Below are 23,599 nucleotides of genomic sequence, written 5' to 3'. Positions count from 1 at the left end.
ACAGTGTAACAGTAATATGTCTAACATATGTAATTGTTTACATCTATACATTGAATTGTCATATATTAAAATCAGCTTTTAAAACATTTTGAATGTCAGAAGTATTTAATGCTCAGTGTATACAAAAAGTGTAAGACATATGACCAAAATAATTTGCGAAGCTTATTTTTAGTTCCGGAAACCTGTATCGCGGAAACGACATATTCCGCTCGTACTATTGTCTATTTTACGATAAATATACAGCAATAATTAGATGTAGACAAGGTAATGGTAGCAAATATTTGTTCAATTTTAATTCTATATACCGACCGCATATACAGGAACTACACAACAAACAGTGAAATCAAGCACAACACGTTTGGAATGGTGCGCTAGCATTGTGTACGGAAATATAATTTCGTGTATAAAACCGGACCCGGAGGCGGTCCAAAGATATATGGATCCGGAATACGAATCGGAACTTCGAAATATTGATTTTTATTTAAGTTCCGAGCATTAATGCTATTTGATTTTTATGTATATCAAATATAAGTGTTGGGACACGATAAAGTATTATATTTTTGACGGTATGGATAATAATATGACATAATTTTGCCCTTTACGCATTAAAATAGGAATAGGCAAAATGGGGTGAGGGAATGGCGTTCTAACTTCAAGTGAGCAAAATTGCAAAATTTTCACCGGGAACCCCACATTTTTTTATGCTTACCGAAAATCATATATACTTGGCTGTCTTCTGTAAAAGTTTTATAAAATTGACATGGGTTTTGATCGCATTTTTGCTTGTTTTTAATGCATTCGTTTGATGTAAATTTGTTAAAATTACATTTTGAAGAGAATTATAGATGGCCATGAAAAATGCATAAATATACCAAATATAATCATTTTTGTTTTATTTCTGCTTTTGATAGTTCATCACGAGATGTGTAAAAGATATTCAACTTTGTGGTAACTCAAATTTTGCAAATATTATAGAAAACAAATTTTACTTAATTTTCATATTTTGGGGGAAATTTGCAGAAAAGTAGCTACCTTACTGCTGATATATCTCAAAAGGTAAGTCGAGAACCCCCTTTTTTCTTTTCATATATGGAATCTACGTAAAACATGCAAGAAAATAAGCCTAATTAGAAAAAAATGACATGGGTTTTTCCAAAAGGATGCATGGACCCACCTTAACGTCGGTTTCATTATGACTTGATATCTGCTATTGATTTTCACATCAGATCAAAGACCTCAGCCGTAATGTCTCGAGCGTCAAATTGGATTTTGTTTCTTTTTATAAATGGGTTTGTTCGAAATACCCTAACAATTAGTGTAATTTGCTTATTTTTCCGGAGTTGATTTGAAAACATTTTCTCGTTAAAACATGAAAGATGAATTTCAAACAACTGTTAAATTGATGTCAGTTCCGTCAAAACATTTAACTGGTATTCTGCATTGAATGAATGCATTTTTTAACAATTAAACTAATGACATTTGTTTATGTGTCTACAGTTTCACACTTGATGTATTTTCCCTATAGGTAAGAGCTCCAGTAACGTAGCTCAGGGCAGATTCACAATGGTATGGACTGTAAATTAATATTGATAGGCCAATTCAATTAGTGTCACTGGGCTCAGGGGATGGGAAGAGATACCTGTATATATAGAAAAATAGTCATTCGATCAACTATATTCGGTCTATCACATGAACAATTGTTTGATTGTGTGGGGTATTAGCCTTTACCCTACAGTTATGGTTTATACAGGAGCTGGGGGTGGGGTATTAGCCTTTACCTTACAGTTCTGGTTTATATGGTCATTTAAGGACGTGCCAGGTTTTGGTGGTGGAGGAAAGCCGGAGTTCCGGAGAAAAACCACCGACCTACGGCCAGTACCTGGCGACTGCCCCACGTAGGTTTTGAACCCGCGACCCAGCGATGGAGGGCTAGTGGTAGCAGAATTGATACACTTGGCCACCGCGGAACCAATAATAGCATTAAAGGATTTTTTTTAAGACTTATACATACCTGCTTTGAATACTTCTGTAAAGGATATGCATATGCTTTAGAATGCGTCCAATATAGATATATAACTGATGAAACATTTTTTTTTAAACATTTAAAACAGTGTTTCAGTCATTAGATAATATTAGAATGATCTTTTCCAATATTAAGTTGTACATCTTGGATTATGATTTAGAATTATGTTTAAGATCTTTACAGAAAATACATAAAGTGTAGTTTGTACTTTTGAAAATAAATGCTCTGTTACTCTGGGCACCATCATCTCATGAAAACGTTGGAAATAATGTATCACACCTGCCAATTTACCTGCATTTGTAAAGGTCAACCTGCAGATGACCTCCATGACTTGCACAATTTTTTAAGTTTTAAAATCTACTGCATTTGCACTGCATGTCCCAATATTGAAATTGTTTAAAAATCACATTTTTTATAAACTTGAAATGCTAAACTACTCCTCAGAATAGACTGGCTAGTTACTATTGACAGGCGAACTTCAGTAGTATTAATGCTACACCACATGCTTTGCTGACTTTGAATTGCTTGATCTGCATTTTAACTATCTACAACCCTGATTTCATTGAGAATTTGGCAGGAATGACTAATTCCTCTTGAATAGTCCGAAGTTTTCTAGATAATGTTCACATTTTTACTATTGAATTGATGTAATAATATAAGAAACACAGTTTTCAACATTCTTTACAAAAATTTATAAGGAACTTTCAAAATATCACATTATCAATGGTATCTTAATAATTAAACAAAAGCACTGTATATGTCTGATGCAATATAATTTACAAGTATGTTCTACAGACACATACAACTACTGACAAATATTTCTAACATAAAAGCTTATTCAATTCTTATTTCTGATTTCAAATTTATATTTTTGATGACTCCAAGTTGATACGTTTGTGGGTCGAACCTATAGTCCATGTACCACTATAACCATTGGTGATGTGGTATCTACTGCTCATCCTCCACTCTACTTGTCTACACGGAACAAGTTGTACAATATTTGTATGTTGGTTTGTTTCGGCTTTCTCGGATATCCGCATGTAGATTAATTGATCCATGTCAAAATATCAGCAGTCCAAAAAATATCCCCTTCTTCATTAACCTTCTCTTAGTATACTTATAATGAACAGTAATAATTGTACATTAAGTCCAACTTTAATGGTATTATCTGACAGAAGATGACAAACAAGTTGACGAGCATCAAAGAAATGACGCTTTTGACCTACATTTAAAATGTCCTTCACAGTTTTATTTATAAAATGTTAATGAGCCAGATTTTCTGGTCAGCCTAGGACCAGATTCTGACCGTACAGTCACTTCCTCCGGACACCATGTACTCTCCACTGCGGTCAAAGATCAGACACTGGACAGCATCCTCATGTCCGATCAGAGGACTCACCTAAAGAAACAAATGTGTAAGAAATTAAACAGAATGAAATAAATCATGATTGTAAAAAACATCCATGTTTGATGCATTTATAACGCAAATGATGTGGCTTCATTTAGTTTCTGTTTTAGCTCGTGTTTGACATAGGAGTAGCAGTATATTTAATACATATAACAAAAAAGACCTGCAACTAATGACAAATTACACTTATTGTCTTGGATAAGAATATATTTCCTGTCACTGATTAATTTCAAAAATATAATTCCACAGAGTTTTCCTACATTATTCGGTTTTAAATCCTTGAACAATTTCAGCAGTGAAATATGAGAATGTAACTATTCAGCAATTATTCTGTAATCTAATATCAAAACATTTCTATATAATTCATGGACATCAGTTTGGCAAAAATTAAAATTAGCTTTAAAGCACCCTCGCTACATGTGTACATAAGTATAACAAGAGGCCCATGGGCCTTAACGGTCACCTGAGTCCTACAGTGTTTATTTTTGTTGTTGAAATATGAAGTGGAGATAATGATGTCAATCATCCCTACCAATTTGAGTAAAAAATAGTTAAGAATAACGATAAGTTAAGTTTGTCAGGACTATGAGTTGATCATTCCTAGACCGAGTTTCAGTTATATCGGCCTAGTAGAACTTGATTTTAAGTTTGAAACAGCTTTTTTTCAAAATGGCTGATGTGGTGGCCATATTGAATTTTTGATCGACCCAAAATATAACAAAACTTTGTCAGGACTATGAGTCAATCATTCTTACGAAGTTTCAGTTAAATCGGTCCAGTAGAACTTGACTTTAAGTTTGAAATAGTTTTTCAAAATGGCTGCCGCGGCCATATTATATTTCTGATCGACCAAAAAAATAACAACACTTTGTCAGGACGATGAGTTGATCATTCCTACCAAGTTTCAGTTAAATCAGCCTAGTGGAACTTGACTTTAAGTTTGAAATAGTTTTTCAAAACAGCTGCTGTGGAGGCCATATTGGATTTCTGATTGACCCGAAAAATAACAACACTTGGTCAAGGAGATGTCAGTAACATTGCCATGAAATATGAATGAAATTCCTTTGACAGTATTTCAGCTTAAGTTGAAAATGCAAAATGTTAACGGAAGACGCACGACGAAGGACAAAGACGGATAGCAATAGGTCAGTCACTTGAGCTAAATCTCAGGTGCCATCAGCAATAATAGCCATCACCAAACACCAATTATAGCCATCATCAGTATAACATTATCCTTATTTGTGTGTTTTTTTTTTTTTTTTTTTTTTTTTTTCGTAATCTAGGGTTTTACAGACCACCAGGTGCATTTGTTCAGTAGGCTCAATTTTCAACATGCAAATACAGAAATGTTTCTCAATATCTTGGAATTTTAATATCCTTTTTATCACTCCTTTATAATTGCAATGATCAAATGACAAAATATAGCACCTTAAAAAGGATTACTGAAAAAATATGGTTATTGAAACAAAAGAGTTTGGAAACAATTTCATAAGGTTTGTAAAAGTGAAAATATAGATGACTTCATACTTACTCTGCCATTGGAGATTTCATACATCTTGACGGTGCTGTCATTGCTTGCCACGGCCATAACTGAACCTACAAAGAGAACGGCCACAGTCAGATACTTGTAATCATCACATGTGTGTATATAAATTCTGAAAAATAATGAACAACACAGCTTAATAAACCTTAAGGCTAGTCTTTCGTTATTAAACATCAATCCTAACTAACTGTTGGTCTCATTATATATCATGTTTAGGATATTAATTAGTTGTATAGCAATCATAGCTGTATGGTTGATAGGGTAATCCTTGATAACTTAAATTACCAACTATTTCTGGTAACACATTCGTTTTAATGTGATAGGTGATATGGTCTCTAAGATACTTCAGTCTTAACAATGTGCTGAGACAGTTACTTATACATACCTGAGGGGTCAAAAGATACTCTGTTGGCCGGGTGGGGTCCAGTATCAAAGCTGACCATTGGAGCAACAGCACGAATATCCCATAATTTTACAATACCATAAGAATCACATGAACCCACTGTATCTCCCTGTAACACAACAAATCATCAATAATCATTAATATATCTTAATAACTTATCTCTACAAGCATAATAGAATATTCATAATCACTGTCTTAATAATAACCAATGTGATGTCATTAACGTGTTTACATACTTTTTTGATAGTAGTTACTATGTAAAAGTCGGAAGGAATATTCATCAACAACATATATACCATCAAGCTTCATTACTACGACATAAAATACAATTAAAATGTCAACAATTATTTCAAAATCATTTTTAACTTCTTGAATACATTTAACTCAGCTATCTTAAATATCCCACTTATCTTAAAGTTTGTTTCATGGACTTAAGCTTAACACATCTTACAGTACAAACCAAGGCTTGATGGATCATGTATCTGTGTTACCAATTAAATCTGAAATCCATACACACAACATGATGATGTCTACACTCAATACCTATTGTAGGTAACTTTACAACACAAACATCAGTGAGCTACTTACTCGGAGGTTGAATGAAGCATAGTTCACAGAATGCATGTGCCCGTAGAATGTCTGCGCACAAAGTCCCTGTAAAAGGAAATCAGGCATTGTTAAATATCAACTCAGATAAATCACGACAATGCTTTGAGTCATGCTATTCTCGTTTTTAAAAAAAAGTGGTGGTGGTGGTGGTGATGGTGGGGGGGGGGGTTACAAAAATATATTCCTTATTTCTAAATAATTAAACAGACTATCAACAGAACTTTCTCTTCAACATAAGTTACTTCTATCTTCATTTTAAAATTGCAATTAAACAATTAATAAATGAGATTGTAGAATCAGTCAAACAATATCTTGAACATAAGGGACACCTCAATATCTGAACAAATATGTGCATATTTGCATACAGCAATTTTCTTAAATACTGTGTAGGGATCAAAAGCAAGTTGCTTCTTTTACCGGTGTTCACAAGCTAGATAGCAAAACATATTGATAAATACTGCAGACACATGTGTCTCTATCCATCTAATGCCTAAAGTCAAATAACATCACCTTCTACAGTACATAGTGGTTGGAATATTGTCAAATCTGTCCTCTGATTTAACATTTCTTATAAAATGATCTTTTTTAGAAATAACTGAATCAGTGAATCAGTGAATCACCTTTGAACTGATTTCTTTTAAACAAAGCATTTTTCCTTCTTTTCAAAGCTTACTATATTTCAATGCAGATGAAATATGACTTGGTTTTTACGAGTTACCGTTCTTGCGTCCCACAGAGATATAGTTTTGTCAGCAGAACATGTGAGTAGTGTGTTGGAGTAGGGTAGGAATTCTATACTATTGACGGAGTCCGCGTGGCCCCGCATGGTGAAACGACACCTCAGGCTGTTAAGATCCCACACTTTGGATGTGTTGTCCATAGAACAGGAAGCGAGGAAGTCCCCACAGGTATGCCAAGAACATCCCCACACTGTAGTTAGGTAAAACACAGGAAGATATAACAATTCTATACCAAGAACGCCTCAACATCATAAACAATTCAAAAGTACAGGTAGAAACACGAGGTGTAAATATAAATATACCTACAACTTAAATAGGTAAAAACAGGAATATGTAACAAGTCTATACCATGAACACCTCAGCATCATATATATAAACAATTCAAAAATACAGGTAGAAATATCAGCGGTGCCATAAATATACCTACATTGTGAATAGGTAAAATTATACATGTACATTTAACCAGTGTACAATTTTCATGTATATCAATTTGAATGATAATGTAAAAATGAAGACTAAATTAATCTTCAGCAAATAATACATTTTTCTTTCATTCCTGTGAGTCTATAACAGGACTGTCCAGTGTAAGACAGGGGTGCAAGACATTTTTATTTTACCTCCCTTTTCACATGTGTGATGTCACATATTGGACAACAATGACTTGACATCACAAAATCAGACCTTCCAATGTCATGAGCTAATTCTAATGATTTGAATGAGAAAAATTTACTCTTTCATGCCCAGGGATGTAGTATAAGGAAATTCCAACTTTGGATTTTCAAGTTGGTGCAAAACCCTTTGCAGAGTCTCGTGTTTTACCTAATTTTATCCTTTGGATGCAATTTCTTTATCCCACATCCCTTGACATGAAAGAGTCTTATAAACTTGTAAAATAAAAATATTTGAATAAAATGAAATTTAATTTGACCAATATCTGCTTTCTAATTGAGAAACAATGATTTGTAATCTCATTATCAAGAGTTAAGGCTGTATACCTGCATGTGTATGATCTGTGAATGTATGTACACATTCAGCCTTGGAGAAGTCCCAGATTTTTACTGTAGAATCACCACTGGAGGTTGCTAGTTTAGATCCCCTATAAACAGGAGAAAATAGACAAATTAAAGTTAAAATAAACAATAATATTTCAATATTTTTCAATTGGATAGCTAATGAAATCCCTATATATATTTTTTCCAATCCTTTCAATGAACATGATTAAATTTGAAATAGCCATCTGGAACTAAACCTCTTTCATTTCACCACAAAGGATGAGTGCCAAGTTGGGCCTTCTGGTGGCTATCTGCAGACCTTGGTGTTATGCTACCGTGATATATGAAATTATGGCACCCATCCTTTTATTCATTTACCAATTAAAAAGAAAACTACACAACTTACGATGGGTGGAAATCACAGCCTGACACCCAGTCTGTGTGGCCCTCTCCTGTCATGATGATGTCACCGCTCGGTACTGCCCACATCTTCCATGTATGGTCATCACTACTGGTGGCCAGAATCTGTTTCCTTGGGTGTAGGGCAACACTGTGGGCAGCAACACATGTATTATATAACTTTCCACTTAAAGTTTTGTACCAAAAAATTGATTCACATCGTACTGGAAAATTTTGCATGTTTTCACGATTTCAACTCTTCACACTATTTAAGGTGCATATTTTTTACATTGGCAATGTTTAACGTTGCATGCTGAAATATATATTTCTTTTTTGTCAATATTTTCACATGTTCATATTTTCAAATGCTTTTTAGCAATTAATATATGGATCCCAAAGCCTGGTCACGTGCAATGTCTGCAAGTTAATAATCACATGTTACAATATGCAATATCAAACAACCTGGCAATGTTAATTTTCTATATAAATCTAAACCAACAGGTAAATCTGGCTTCATACTGATTTAAGGGAGGTATTATTTTCATACTCGCTGATTGGATGAGAATGTGCCTGGAATGTGTTGGAAAGTCGGAATCCTCCAGCCCTGGACAAATGACCAGTCGGAGCCTTAATCTGTGCCAGGAAGGGGTTCACACCTGTGTCAGCAGGGAATTCCGAGTCCTGAAATAACCAACAGATTATACATCATCAGTTAAATAAGGTAATAATACAGTTTTGAGACTGAGGGATTGTAATTCATAATCAAACTATTAGGAGCATGTGACTGCTGCACATGTTTTGGGGACTCAACGCTTAGTTGTTCTGATGTGAAATACTTAATTTTTACTGATGTAGGTTAAGCAGTATTATTGAGGAACATACTTCTGGATGACGCTTGAAATCCTCAGGAAGATTCTGAACATCCGGCAGTGATGTGCGACTGTGCTCCTGGGCCAGGGCTTTCTGTGTGGGGCCACGCCCCTCAGCGTCAACATGCCAGTTACGTCGTTCTCCAGACCCCATCTTACCTACATCATCAAAAAAGTAAAATTTACTTAATACTTAACACCATATAGATTGCTATTCCTGCTGGGGTTAATATTGTAATTTCATATGGGCACACAGGATTTGTACAATGATTCTACAGTATCCAAATTAAGGACTTTTGATGAACATTTCAGGGGCAGCTTTTAGCTGAATATCATATCAAATGCGAGAAAATGTGTAAAAACATTGGCAATGAGGAATTTCTATACTGGTAGTTCTAAAAAGGCAGAAGCCACGATCTTGAGTTGACAATGTGAAAGCTATTAAATGGTTGAACTTTTACAACTAATCTATGAAACATGTTATAGTCAAAGTAAAACCTACAAAGTGTTGGTGATTAACAAAGATAGTGACACTTTAGCTAATGACATTAATAAGAATTTCATACCAATCCTGACCTCAACTTGCATCTCCTAAACCTGTTGTGTAGGATATGATTTAAATCCACTGTACACATTTATCCTGCAATAAGTCTGTACCTTATACATGTATAAAGACCACCCATATGTCATTTCTAGGGGCATTACATTCATTTTCTTCTATATAAACTTCAAAAAGCTCATCCCAATTCTTTCATCCAACATTTCATAATGCCCCTCTTATGGCCAGATTATTATCATTTTAATGCGGGTGACATGATATTTCATATTCGGATGATATCTAACATTCAGCAGTGAGCTGTCAGAGTATGCTATTATATAAATTACAATTTTTTTAATCAAATAAATTAGTCCTTATCACACAATTTGAAAGAGGAAAATTCTTTTTCTTGGTTTAAAATGTATGCAGTTCAGAACATTAAATTGGTGAATGCGTGTTCCATTACCCAAATTTCACATCCTCTGACCTCATACATGACAAATTTAAAAATTCTGAATTTAAATGAATTTTTCCATATTAACATACAATGTACCAAGGTATGGAAAAATGTTTTCATTTTTTCAATGATAATATTCAAACTTCTTCCTCTGTACAAAGTGACTTTGGTAGGGGAGGTGGTGATGGGATTTGTGGGTTGGGGGTGGAGTTGGAGAAAGGCTGTAAGGGGAGAACACTGCATCAAATATTAAACACCAGTTGTGTAGGAAATAGAGGGCTGTGTTGTTAGTACCATTGCTTTGCTTGGCTGAGCCACCTTTAAAAGACTCCATGGACTTAAGTGTGCTCTGTAATCCTGTGACCTGGCCCACAGCTCTATCCTTCTCCAGCTTGGACAACATCTTCTCCTTCATGGCAACTTCATACTTCTTCTTCAGCTGCTGCAGTGTTGGTTCGTACTGGGCATAGTGACGCTTCAATCTGTAAATACAGTTTAATTTGTTATGTAAATTGAACTCAACTGTGTTGTAAAATACTTTTCCAAACAGATCAACTGGACCATGCTTTATCTACTACAAATAGTTTTTGACCTTGATGTGTCAAACTTACAGATGAGTTAAATATCCCTCCTAACTAAAATAAGTAAACCCATCCGTGCACCATATCATCCTGACATAATCTGTATCCAAAGCCTAACATCTTTAATACTGTACATTTGATACAAAATTTAAGGAGGACTTGAAAGATTAAATGAAAAAACAGNTTCACAGAGGTGCCAAATTAAAAATTGTGATTTATCTAGAGGAAAAAAGAATCATGTTTCCCTACCAAAAAGACAATAAATATGTCTTATTACACCAAAATAGAACATCAACACAACCGTAAAGATTACTACTAGGCTTAAGTGCCTTTGTTGTTGTCTGCTACATTTCAGTTGTGTTTTTTATTATTTATCTATAGGTTACTAAACCTGTAAAATGTTATATTGCTATATGCAAGTGATTCATCTTACTGCAAAATGATTTACTGGTTTTTGTCACTTACCTTTTAACATCACTAATGAGCTTGTTTTTCTCCTGTACAACTCGCTTGTGGTGCATTCTATGGTAGTCTCTCTCCTTCCTCAGCTTCACATAGGTTTCCTTGGCTTTCCTAGAAAAATAAACACATCATGAACAGATTATTCAACAAACATTGCAAATCATAAAATAGCATCGTTAATTTGTATTGTGTAAGTTTTCAATCATAAGCAATTGTAATTGGCAATACATTTCCAGATATTCCTTTTTTTTAAACCTTCAAAATAGAACAAATGTCGTTTTTAAAGTCATTTGAATAATAATTCTTGCCTTCTGGACAGATAAATGTGTTTTTTTGGCAGTAGACTTTAGAAATTATATATCTAAGATACTCCCCACAGTACGATATTTCAAAGTGTGGATTTCAAGTTAACCCTTGAACTTGTTTTGGAGGTACCTACATGGCAGCTTCTCTGTACTTGGTGACCTCCTGTTTAAGGAACTTGACTTCGTTGTCCAGGTCCTGGTTACGGAGATAAATGTCGGGTACCACACCAACATCTTCCTCATGTAAAAGTCCTCTCTGCTGAAGCTCATACCTGTTCAAGGGAGGTAACACATAGATAATTATATATGTCTACAAACCAAAATGCTCGTGAAGGACTTTTTCAACAATTCCATTTGATGACATGCTGTTCAATATCTTTGTACATGTTTTATGTTGTTTTTATATTATTTTAAATCAGAAATGTCATCTGATATCTTGTGTTTATAACGGTAATTGAATTTCTTATTACACTTTGTGTAATGTAACATCAAGCGATATATAGCTGTCATACCATTCTGTCTGGAAGCTATCCAGTGTCCTGTTCATTCCCATTCGTACCAAGAAATTCCGCACATAGTCATCCACCACCTCTTCTCGTTTGGTGACAGAGGCACGAGGGGCAGAATCTTTTTTGATCTATGGAAAAAATCAATTATTAGAGTGACAGAATAGCATCAGTAGATTACAGCAGATACCTGATTTACTTTTGTTGTTAAACTTAATTTAAGACTGTTCGAAAAAGTCATTTGAAAAAAAAAAATTCAAATTCATATTTCGCGATGTTAAGTTTCTGATAATAATTTCATCTGCATAACATGTGTACAAAAGAAAAAGAAATGATGAAGCAATGTGCAAGTAAAGTTAATCAATTTTCCAAACGTTACATTTAGTTCCAAAATGATACATGTACTTATAAGACACATCAGTTAAACTGACCCCTGCCTGCTTGTCCTCTTCCACATCCTGGATTGTTTGCACTGCTAGGTCCAAGTCTTCATGGAGATCTGACAATGATTGAAATTTTCACAAATCAATTAATATCATTGTTTTTTGTTGAAACACAAAATGCCCCATTAGAATCAGTACAAAAACTGACCCATTATAAGTATTTCTAAGCACAATGAATACAATGGTGTTGTTTACTTCCGAATACCATACATGTTATTGTTACTACTGGGGATCACTCCACATTTTGTTGCTGAATATGACGACTTCATATAAACGGATGATAACCTTTGTGATCTGGATACATACATTGTAGGCAAAATATAATGCCTGCATCCAGTTTTATTATTATTTTTATAAACATGCACGATAAATGGTGACTTCTTTCTATTAAAAGCAATTTGTATTGAGTGACAGCTAATATTTTATATGAAAACAATTTAATCCTAAAAGCTTTAGATGAAGGGTAAAAGCAATTTTAGAGTTCCATTTTTATTTTGATTAAGTTTTGAGTCATAATAATTATGTTTTTAATTTAATATTTATCCTTCAAATAATTTCCATTATAAAAACAGAAAAACTGATATCAAATACAACAATAATTTTAAAAGTATTGCAGAAAAAATTCCACTATATTCCACATTTTATGTTTTCAAACAAAGTAAAAATGACTGAACATATAATATGGAAACTTTGTTCAAATAAGGTATAATATTACTATCTATAAACTAATTTGGGCAAAGTTTAAAATATCAAAATAATAATCTGTGTTTCATTTCATTTTTTATTTTTTTTTTTTTACATTTAGTATGTTTCCTTTTCAGGAGAAGGGAACTGAATTCTGTCAAATCCCAATGTACCCTGCTTGCTCGCAACTCACTAAATAGTACTTCATATTGACTAACAGTAATTATGGAAAATACAACCTTCAGAAGACATTAAACTTACCTTCAGTAGTAATTTTACAAGTTGACATTTTTAAAAAGTTTTCTATGTCTAAAAACTTCATTACCTACTGTTAATTTTGTAAGTATCTTACCAGCTGCTAGAAAGTCTTCGTCCACTGGTACTTCCTCATACGTGTACTCATCATCAGAGTCAACAGCTATTTTCTCCTCTGTATTACGGGTTAAGGATTAAAACCCAAACACTACATATAAACAATCACATTATTGTGCATTAAAACATGCATAAAAACTTAGTTCCTTGATATCTACTATGAATGACTCTGACCTGGACCAATCTCCAGCTCTCAAATGGTATATGTATACCCATATGTGTTGCATCCTCACTTCACGAACCAAACAAATTGAAGTTCTGTTGAAAGCACTATATTTACATTTGTGCTGCAACCCAATATATGAACATTACCAGCAGAATGCATTTCATTTGAGTATGAAAGCAAAAGCTCTCATGCGAATCACATGGTTTACTTATGACATCATGGATTAACCTAGCTTGTTAAATGAGAGTCTTTTCACTTCGCTTTGGTTAACATGGAGAATGCCCCTATGTCAAATACTCAAATGACTATATGGTTAATTATTGTCGCGAATTTGATTAAAATATGGCTGTTCCGCCAAGGTCTTTTGTGATGACGCATAAACAAAACACAGTAAATAAATAAATCATTTAAGAACAATTTTCATGGCGGTATGAACGAAAATTGGTTACATCCATATTAAACATGAAGCCCAAGCGGGCTTCATACAATATGGATGTAACCGATTTGCATTCATACCAGTATGAAAATGTTTAAAAACGCTGTTCAATCCCCATATGAATGCAAGTGATTTACGTCATACATATCATTTGGGTATGCCACCTTTCTATATCAATTTTTAATTTGACATCACTCGGCAGTGGATTTCAAATAACAATGTGTATCATTGTGGTGAATCGATTGCTCAAAAACAGTACATGTATTACTGGATTATTAGAGAAAATTTCAATTTAAGTGATGGGTAAGTATTGCAATTTTTTTTTCGGATTAATGAGCAGATTTTTTCATCACAACAGAACCAAAAGTTGCCTTTAAAAAATCTATTGCTACAAAAGACAGTACATGTTTTGGATATCTGTAGTGAGTGAACCAGTAGGTGTGGTGTATTGACAGACAAGGCTATGTCCCTGTGAGTGAACAGATTTAAAAAAATAATTAACACAGTAATAAACGTGGTTGAATTAACATTATACATAATATATGTAGAGTTTCTGTCTTGAATGGCCTCCCTCATTGCTGGACTTAACCTCTATTTGGAATAGTTTGTCTACACTGAACATTGGGATTGGCTTCAATTGAAACTTAATCACTTGCTGTATCTAAAGTGACCATTTTAGCTGTAATATGTATTGCATTTTATGATGTATGTAGACAAAAAAGTAGAAATGTCTTCATCTCCAGGCATCATTCCTAATAAATTCCTATTGTAATTAATCATCGTAACAATTATAAAAGAAAATTTCATCTATAATATTTCTGTACTATGCGCCACCAAGGAAACCAGATTTGATACATCCTTTTACTGAAGAGGATGCACTTTATTTTAATATATATGCTGTCAAGTCTTCTCGCTCTAAATAATGTTCGCCCAGGTCGTTTCCTGGTAGAATGTTTCATCCTAAAATATTTTAAGGATGAAACTTCTTGAGGCCTGTTTGGTTGTTTATGGCTAAAACAGTCTCATTTGAAGTTTACATTGGTCTTGGAAGGCTCGTACATGGTCGATTAGTCGGAATTATTCTGACGTTTTATCGACTTTTTTCATATCGGTCTGTCGTCGATTAACGTCGTTAATCGACGACAGACCGATATGAAAAAAGTCGATAAAACGNTGGTCGATCAGATCTGCAAATAGTATATACACCTGAAATTCTCCCAAGAACACAATTGTTCATGAAACCATCAAGTTTTCAATCATTGTATAAATTTGAATTAATATTGGCAACTTAAAACATGTATTTATATTCAGGTGAAACAAACTTGGACGAACTGGATATCGGGTGAAATGACCTGTTGTGCGAACAATTAAGGGATTTAAGGCGAAACACCCCAGATCCAGTTAAAACAATATACTACATACTGATTCCAGGCTAAAATTATACCAACACTTATCTATGCATGGTTTTACTTAATTCCTGTAGGAACTCTATCTAAATCAGAGATTTATAACTAATATAACGATAGATATAAATCTCTGATTTAGATAGAGTTCCTACAGGAATAAAGTTTTACTGTGACTAAGCATTTGGTTGTATATATCAAATTGTAAACAAATATGTTTATTCCCAAAAACATTTGATCTGATTCACTCAGTGCAGATTTATCATTTCTAAGGTTATTTTGCAAAGAAGACTTTGAAGGTCTTTCTTATTAATTTGTGCATCGATATATAAATACAAGTGCATGACACAATACCGTACATCTAGCCTATAACGTTATGTTATACTCCACAGAGACCAAAATGGCTTTCATGTTCGACATTGAATTTATTCTAGAATATACGTACACTAATTTAAAAAAAGCGTGATGCCAATACAACTTTAACGCATCAGCTCATCTGTGTTCAGTAACATGTCTGTAAATTTAAACATAGAGTTGGTCGACTGTGAAACGGTAAATACGATGGGTTCATTGTTTAAATGTCCTAAGCCCGACACATAACACGGCGTATGACATTGACAACAGTAACGATGAAATATAAAAGACATTAAATGTACATATAAATAAGATATATCTGGAATGTATCCACACAAGTAACATGAAAAAGGATACTTTCAAGGTAGTACTTCTCCGTCTCCCCGTTCGACGCCATTTTGTTTCTATTGTGATCGCTATGGAGATTTACCGTTCATGTCCTCTAATATAAAAGAGTTCGTGACATTTTGTGTGAGTTATGCCCCTTGGATAACTAAACGTTCCTACTGCAAATGATTTCAGGACTTACGACAACGAATAATGGAAACATATTTGGACTGCATTTTTGAGTAAATCAAACAGAATATCGAAATCCAGGATAACTGATCGTATGATCACAAACAGAAATTTATATGTTATAGAGAAATAACATTATGTTTTCTTACTCAGAACTCAATATAAGTAGTGCAGGCAAATTCGTCACATTAGTAAGGGTTTCGGTTATATTAATTATTCCTCCAAAAGCGCATGTTTCAAAATGGCGACGAGCACCAATATACAGCAGGAAGATTTGACTGAAATGCAATGTTGTAAACACGCCTGAATGACGTCACGCAGCAACATTTGTGACGTCATCAGGCCTTCCGTGGTTTTACTCAAATGTGCAGGCAGTTTCGTCACCTTTAAACATTTTACTAATTTACAAGTAATCTAAACGTTTAAATTTAAACTCTTGTATGTTTATGTTACACAAGTCGTACTGATACGAATAGCTCCAAATGCGTGTGTGTAACAAATATTAACATTGCAATACATGACTTTTCTTAGTTTCGATAGTAATTTTTCGGTAACTTGAATCATGGAATTAGATTAGAGGGAATGCTATCTATCTAAGTCCGTGCTATTTAAGTCCGTGCTTGAATAAACTGATTAATGCTGTTTGAGAAAGATGGCTGGTATCGGTTTAGATGATGTCAATTTACATGGTACGCAATGAAGACTCAGTCCTGAACAAATTTAAACTTCCAAATCGCTGCCCAGCATCATATTTTTCATCGGGTCCGGATGAGAGGGTCCAGGACTTTCAACTCCCCCTTTCAACTCCCCCCTGACTTTGCTTTTGGATAATTTGTAACATGCATGTACATCTTTGATCGTCTTGCACGTTAACGGGACACATCTGACAATTTATAAACAATTTTTGGGCTTAAAAACTTGCCATGCCGAATGCAACCAACACAGCATTCCGCCCGATAACATTAAACTGGCAACGGGTGAACCAGTAGTCGCTATTTTCCTAATTGCAGAACGTTAAGGAAGGAATGACAACTACCATTTTAAAGACTTTGGTATATATCAGGCCACAACATTGTCAAGTTTAATGGTAGCTATCAATAGAAAATCAATATTGATTTTGCTCAATAATGTCCACTTGAAAGTTTCATTGTAACTACTCTAACGTTAGCTCTCCCTCTGAGGGTGTATCATTACTTGGATTTGATCTCGAATTATATGGCGGAAGGCGAAGCCAAAGCAGACGATACTTTCTTTTCCAGAACACATGATATTATTCTTTTTCAAGAGTATGTCTGTCTATTTTTTTCTGATATTTTTGCCCAAACTTAGATACTGTATCGAGTTAGAGCTACAGCGTTATCTATACTTCGGTATTCCTTTGTTTTTCCATTACTTACGCAGGCACGCCGCTGTAAAGAGTACCCTGTCACCAGTCACCTCTACAAGTTCAGAAGCTGAACACCCACTGAACAGCGAAACAGTGACCAATGCCTGTGTACGATAAAAAACGGCAGTTAGTTCGAAAACTCCTGTCAACATTGAATATTCTATGGCCTACCGATACGATAGACGTTGTCAGAAATCCAATCGTGCAATTGCATCTGACAGACATTCAGGGTCTCCGCGCAAGACTTGAGCCATGAATCACGACGGAACTTCCGTGATTCCTTCTTGTTGATATTCCCCTTGGCCAAATCACATATCGCTAGAAGTAAGGCCTTCATCATGGAATCCAACACCTGAGCCAATCCAAGTCGCTCGACGAACTCACGGGCTGGTTGATACTACTGATCGCTCTCCATAAGCTGCGAGATCTCGTCGGCGAAAGACTGGTCCCGACCAGATGCCATACCTGCAAAATACCAGAGCAATGATAAGTTACTGCTACAACTACTGCATTTGTATTTGTCTATTTCAAGCGCGTCTGTAGCAGTCAAGTGGACGCACGATCCGAGATACCATTCCTGACAATAGTTCCATTGAACCATAAATCGAACCTGCCAAGCTTTCCGGCAAATGCAGTAGACTTCCGAGCTCTGACCAGACGAATCCATATACATGTAATCCCTTTCCCCTTGTGTTTTATATGTGTTGATCCACGCCGGGAGCTTTCTATTCCTACATGGCATCATTCTGTCATGGTTGGTGATAAACACAGAGTTCCAGAGTTTGATCTGGTACAGGTATGCGGACAACCTCTTGATTATTACTCCAGGACCTTTCCAGGCAGAACACAATTTCTTGCATTTCCCCTTCACGACTGCAGAGTCCAGCAAATACACAACATCCCCCTCGGCGTATGGTCTCAGTAGGACTATAAGGTCACAATAACGCTTCATAAGGCGTAGAGATGTTTTCTGCGTATTTCTGGCGACGGTGTGAGCTTTCTGGATATCCACTAGGTTGGACACATACTCATCCATACTGTTATTAGTATAGGAAACATTAACTGTGCTGGCGTATTCACCTCTCTCCCAAGCATGAGCATGTTAGTCGTATATCCGGTACTCCTGTTGATGGATGATCTGATAGCTCCCGCAATCTGTTTGACATGCTCATCCCACTTGTTTTAGGACTTGCGTACGGCGTCCATAAGCGTTCGGTTAAACCATTCCACTTGTCCATCTGAGCGGTATGGGCGGTAAGGCGTTGTAAGGGCCTTGTGAATCTGTAAATTACGGCACAACGATTCGAAGAGTTTTCTCTGGGAAAAATTTCCAAACAGAGTAAAACACCCGTCAATTAAGGCTTTCGCTGTCACCTCAACCGTTTTTGAAGGCAAAGGAATACACTCTACCCACTTGGTGAACTAGTCCAAAATCATTAAACAATGTTGATTTCCGCTTGCTGTTTTAGGTAAGGGGCCAAGGAAGTCTATGTGTACACGTTCCATATGGGCACCCGCATGATAATCCGTTCGGTGAACGCTTCCGTAGCGTTTGTTTTTCTTGTTTCGGGTGAAAACTTCTCACGTTGACACATAGGCATCCACGTCCGTACCAGGGCGAACCCCAACAAACTTCTCCTTCAATTTCGCCTTAGTCTTTGCCATACCTTAATGGGCAGCTGAGGGTAGGTCATGATGCCACTTGATTGCTTTTTCCTTCAGGGACTGTGGAACTATAAGCGCCAAGTCCTTGCTTCCAGCCTTCTTCATAAATAACACTCCGTCGATAAGGAGAAACAACTCCCGGTTCAACCAGTTATATTTAGTTTCAAGGAAGCAAGGTGTAATTCCCCTTGCTCAGGTTCCGTATCGTCCGTCAGGCATCTGATAATAAACCGCAAAGCGTCATCTTTCCCTTGTTCGGTCTCAAGTTCACGATACGTAAACCCCCAACAAGATGGCGCGGCAGCTGTTACTTCCTGGACTAACTGGACGGTACACATATTAACATGAAACTGGCTGTCCTGAAACTCAATATCGAAACTTGATCCATCAACTCTAGGTTCCACTGATAAAGTGGACAAACAATCTGGAGACACAGCCTCCAGTACTGACTGCTCCATTATCGGCCGGCTGTCATGACTACCACAATCAGGGTGTCCGTAGCCAAGAATGACCTGTGTAACCGTGCTAACCTGATGTTTTCCCAAGTCGGGTTGACCTTCAAACTGAGAGGATAGGGTCTGGCTGGCATGCATACCTTGAGGGTATACAGGAAAACTCAAACCGCTCATGGAAAATCGACCCCTGGCATGAGGGTCAAGCATACTGTCCACAGCGGGCTCCTTACGGCAGTTCACCTGACCTATAAGCTCCCTAGGATTTTCTCCCTCCGCCTGGCCTTGCTGGCTATGCTTCAATGTGGCCACAACAGTCATACGGGACTGGAAACTCTGATCCGAGAGAGGATAACTGTCCGTCAGGTTCTTAACGTCATCCACTTCAATAGCAAACTCGCATCACTGCTTGTCTGCACGCTGACAATAACTACAGCCTCCACATGGAAAATTATCGGGTCTAATCCCGGCAGCATAGTATGGCCATGGGGTTAACTCATCAGGTAGTCGCGAAAGTGCGTCAGCATTCCCGTGTTTGGCCTCCGCCCTGCGAGTCACAATGATATGGTATTACGAAAGTTCTTCCATCCAAAGTGCCAACTGTCCATGTGGGTCCTTTAACCGTAGTAACCAAGTTAAACTAGAGTGGTCTGTCATGACTGTAAACTGTCTACCAGTAGGTAGTATTTAAACTGTCTTGTAAATCTCACAATACTGAGAAGCTCCTTCCGGGTAGTGCATTATCTCTTTTGCTCGGGGGTTAGAGAGAAGGAGTCCTGCGCATGCGCTGTTTGATTGGCTTTGCATCACCTGTGTCTACAGGATGCTTTATAATGTAATTCCCAAGGTCAAACTCATCCTTCGCAAACACATCCTCATATTCACAAACAAGTTCACTTACTGGAATCCATGACCAAATTATGTAGATGTTCCGGTACCCTCAACCGTTGTTCCGGTTGTCCGACTTGGCAACAAGATGCGACCGTATCAGACTCTGTGTATTTAAGCATTGAACTGTTACCAGATGCAGTATACAGTCGATATGAATGCAATTTGGGTGACAGATAAATATTCATGTCGCCCTAACGGCGACATTCTATTTATCTGTCACCCAAATTGCATTCATATCGACTGTATACTGCATCTGGTAACAGTTCAATGCTTATATTTACATTTATATGTATATAGTTTGTTTTGTATAGTAACTGAAGCAAAAATACGTTTGAATTTCCCGCTTATCATATCAGTGACGTCAGTAAGTTCAAATTCCAGAACAGCCGACATTTCCAGAAGAAATAATATAGTCCCTCGTGTCATTGAAAACCACACGCACATAAAATGGTTTGAACACAAACTTAACTTTATTATTTATTTCATATGAGTGTGTATATGTTGAAAAATTGTTAATAATTGCATAACTTCTGCTTGTTTAAAATTAAAGCTGTTTTTCGCGCATTGATAGATTACATGTATTTTGAAGTGATGCGGCGCTGAACGGACTTGATTGGTTTCCTCGGAAACACTTATGTTTCCTTCGACTGGAATATTACGTTATTTTCAGAAGCATATATACTCGGAAACGTTTAATTAAAGTGGTCCTTTCAGTAGGTGATAACGATTCCAAGGACATTTCGTTTGAAATAGATTCTATGTCTAATCAGTCAGATTAGCATCGCTAGCAGACGACGTTCACAGGGACTCGGTTTCGTGATTTTGAGTAATGGATTACATCACTGAAAAAACAAAACACTTAAAAAGGTATTTATACACATTTAAAACCTTGTCGATACCCTCGACTTTTACAAGGTTTTAGAAATGCTGAATTTTAGTGTTGTGGTTATTCACTGATGTTATGCATAACTCAAAATCTCGAAACCGATCTCCTGTGTGATGACGTTAACAAACTTGGTAATTTCGTATCTAAAATGGCGCTTACAAAACTTTTGTGGTACCTACACATCTTATAATAAATTTATATTGTCATAATTTGTCAAGTTGCTTAATTTGTTTTGCGATGACCTATATTGCTAAATGCTAACGAACCCAAAATGTTTTCCGACTATAGGCCTATTGATACCTAGTCCGAATTATTCTGACGTTTTATCGACTTTTTTAATATCGGTCTGTCGTCGATTAACGTCAGAACTCCGGCCCTCTATAATATGCGGGAAATATGCGACCCGCGCCCGGAGCGCACTTCAAACTGATGTTTTAGAAACAAATCGTCACTTTCACACACATGTCGCACATGGAACGAAAGATCTATTCATTATACACTAGGTGATATCAATAACATGTTTCAAAGATCATTACGAAAAGTATTTTCCAATGTTTTCTATACCAACCCATGTTTTTTTAATGAAAATTAGGCCATGAGCAATGTCACATGACTTGACGAGATCTCGCGTTACCAAAGGTATTTCCCAACGGTATGACGTAAGCCGGCGAGATTTTAGTCACGTGACATTAGAAGGCGGGCTACCAAAAAACTAGAGTAAAACAGAGTAAGTTTGAAAAAAATGTTTTTAGTGATTGTATTGATTGTTTGAGGCATGCTATGTATGTTCATCTTGTACATAAAGAACAGATCTTTCGATCCATGTGCGACATGTGTGTGAAAGTGACGATTTGTTTCTAAAATATCAGTTTGAAGTGCGCTCCGGGCGCGGGTCGCATATTTCCCGAATATTATAGAGGGCTGGAGTTCTGACGTTAATCGACGACAGACCGATATTTAAAAAAAATGGTTAAAACGTCAGAATAATTCGGACTAATTGACACCGAAAGTATCGGGCGGCCATGTTTATTTATCTTGTACCAGCTGTATTCCTACACTGGCCGTATCACTGTAAATTGTAGTATACAGTCTCATATGCTGCAATTTGGTTTACTAACGACAAATAGGCAAATGCAACACAGAATGTAAATATACATCTGTAAAGCCAACGCCCATTTCTGTATGTCTATAAGACATATCAGGACTTATAAAATCCTGAACATCAAAGGCGTCAGCTAGAAGCCCCCCTTTCACCCAAATGATGTAATAGATCATGCCCTAACAACATCTCATCAGCAGGGGCTACATACAAACCTGCCTTGAACACACTTTGGCCGAATTTCAATGACACTGGAGGGATTAAAAATCCTTCCAGTGATGATTCTGTATCCGCTAGATGCATACAATGTAACAACATTATTTAACTTCCGGGGCTTCGTTTGGAACCTGTCATTTCAGTCCCTGAATCAATTCTGGCGGTGATGGGTACCTCGCCTACTGTGAGTTTCACTTGTGAAGATCCTGCACAAATTCTGTTTCCCTTTCTGAGGCGAGACTTAAAAGCCTCCCTACCGGTACTAGAAGCACAGTCAACTTAAAAGCCTCCATAACCCGTTATCAGTTCACATGTTTGGCTGTGATCAGCTGTGGACAAATCCAGCAAAATATTCACTGGGGGTTGATACAACCTTAGGGGAAGCAGTCTCCAATGATGATGAAACCGGGCCTGACTTAGCAGATGGCTCAGGGGCATGGCCCGTAGTCCTGGGCCGTATGAGTCTTTTGATGCCTCCTTGCCCTCCTAGGCCTTCTGCTTATCCAGCCATTTTGCGTACCGCTTGCATTCTATCTGCATATGTCGCTTACTCTTTTTATTATCCACATTTTGACTGACATACTAATATTGCTTCATTCGATGAGTCGCATCCTCCTTTGATCTTGGATGGCCTAGACAGGCATATTTACCTGCTTCCTTGTCTGTAGCTCCTTGACAGTACTTGGCGATAGCTTCAGGACGGCCTTATTTTTCCGGTAGGTGTCGGAAATCTGGAGTTGCTACAGTCATGACTCTGTCTGTCCATTCATCTAAGGGTTCGTCTGAGTTTGTTC

The 23,599-nt window shown here is 36.5% G+C and overlaps 1 protein-coding gene across 2 annotated transcripts; it reads right to left on the bottom strand.

Annotated features, from left to right (window-relative positions):
• Positions 1-2,697: 2,697 nt before the first annotated feature.
• Positions 2,698-16,171, bottom strand: LOC110464872 (sperm-associated antigen 16 protein-like). 2 transcript variants are annotated; one of them, XM_021520324.1, is made up of 16 exons: positions 16,051-16,171; positions 13,315-13,392; positions 12,267-12,334; positions 11,842-11,966; positions 11,464-11,601; positions 11,028-11,135; positions 10,300-10,463; positions 9,000-9,145; positions 8,665-8,798; positions 8,125-8,268; positions 7,722-7,822; positions 6,705-6,916; positions 5,966-6,031; positions 5,360-5,486; positions 4,963-5,027; positions 2,698-3,422 (listed from the first exon to the last, which is right to left on the bottom strand). In XM_021520324.1, exons 1-16 carry the CDS (start codon positions 16,088-16,090, stop codon positions 3,312-3,314), a joined length of 1,827 nt encoding a protein of 608 aa, XP_021375999.1. In that variant the 5' UTR covers positions 16,091-16,171; the 3' UTR covers positions 2,698-3,311. The 2 variants fall into 2 exon arrangements, with proteins under 2 accessions (XP_021375999.1, XP_021375998.1); XM_021520323.1 differs by having other exon boundaries at positions 10,276-10,463; positions 16,051-16,169.
• Between the last annotated feature and the right edge of the window lie 7,428 nt (positions 16,172-23,599).

Source organism: Mizuhopecten yessoensis, unplaced genomic scaffold (assembly GCF_002113885.1).
Source record: "Mizuhopecten yessoensis strain PY_sf001 unplaced genomic scaffold, ASM211388v2 scaffold11039, whole genome shotgun sequence".
Lineage (NCBI taxonomy): Eukaryota > Metazoa > Mollusca > Bivalvia > Pectinida > Pectinidae > Mizuhopecten > Mizuhopecten yessoensis.
Note: the sequence above shows the minus strand (reverse complement) of the source record. Positions and strands in the feature narration are given on the sequence as shown.

What these genes read in the sequence shown, in the direction of transcription:
- LOC110464872 (XM_021520323.1), bottom strand. Translation starts at nt 16,090, where the DNA reads ATGGCGTCGAACGGGGAGACGGAGAAGTACTACCTTGAAA. An exon ending in CGAAGACTTTCTAGCAGCTG is followed by an intron (nt 12,335 to 13,314) that starts GTAAGATACTTA and finishes AATCATTGTCAG; the next exon opens with ATCTCCATGAAGACTTGGAC. An exon ending in CACAGATCATACACATGCAG is followed by an intron (nt 6,917 to 7,721) that starts GTATACAGCCTT and finishes ACCTAACTACAG; the next exon opens with TGTGGGGATGTTCTTGGCAT.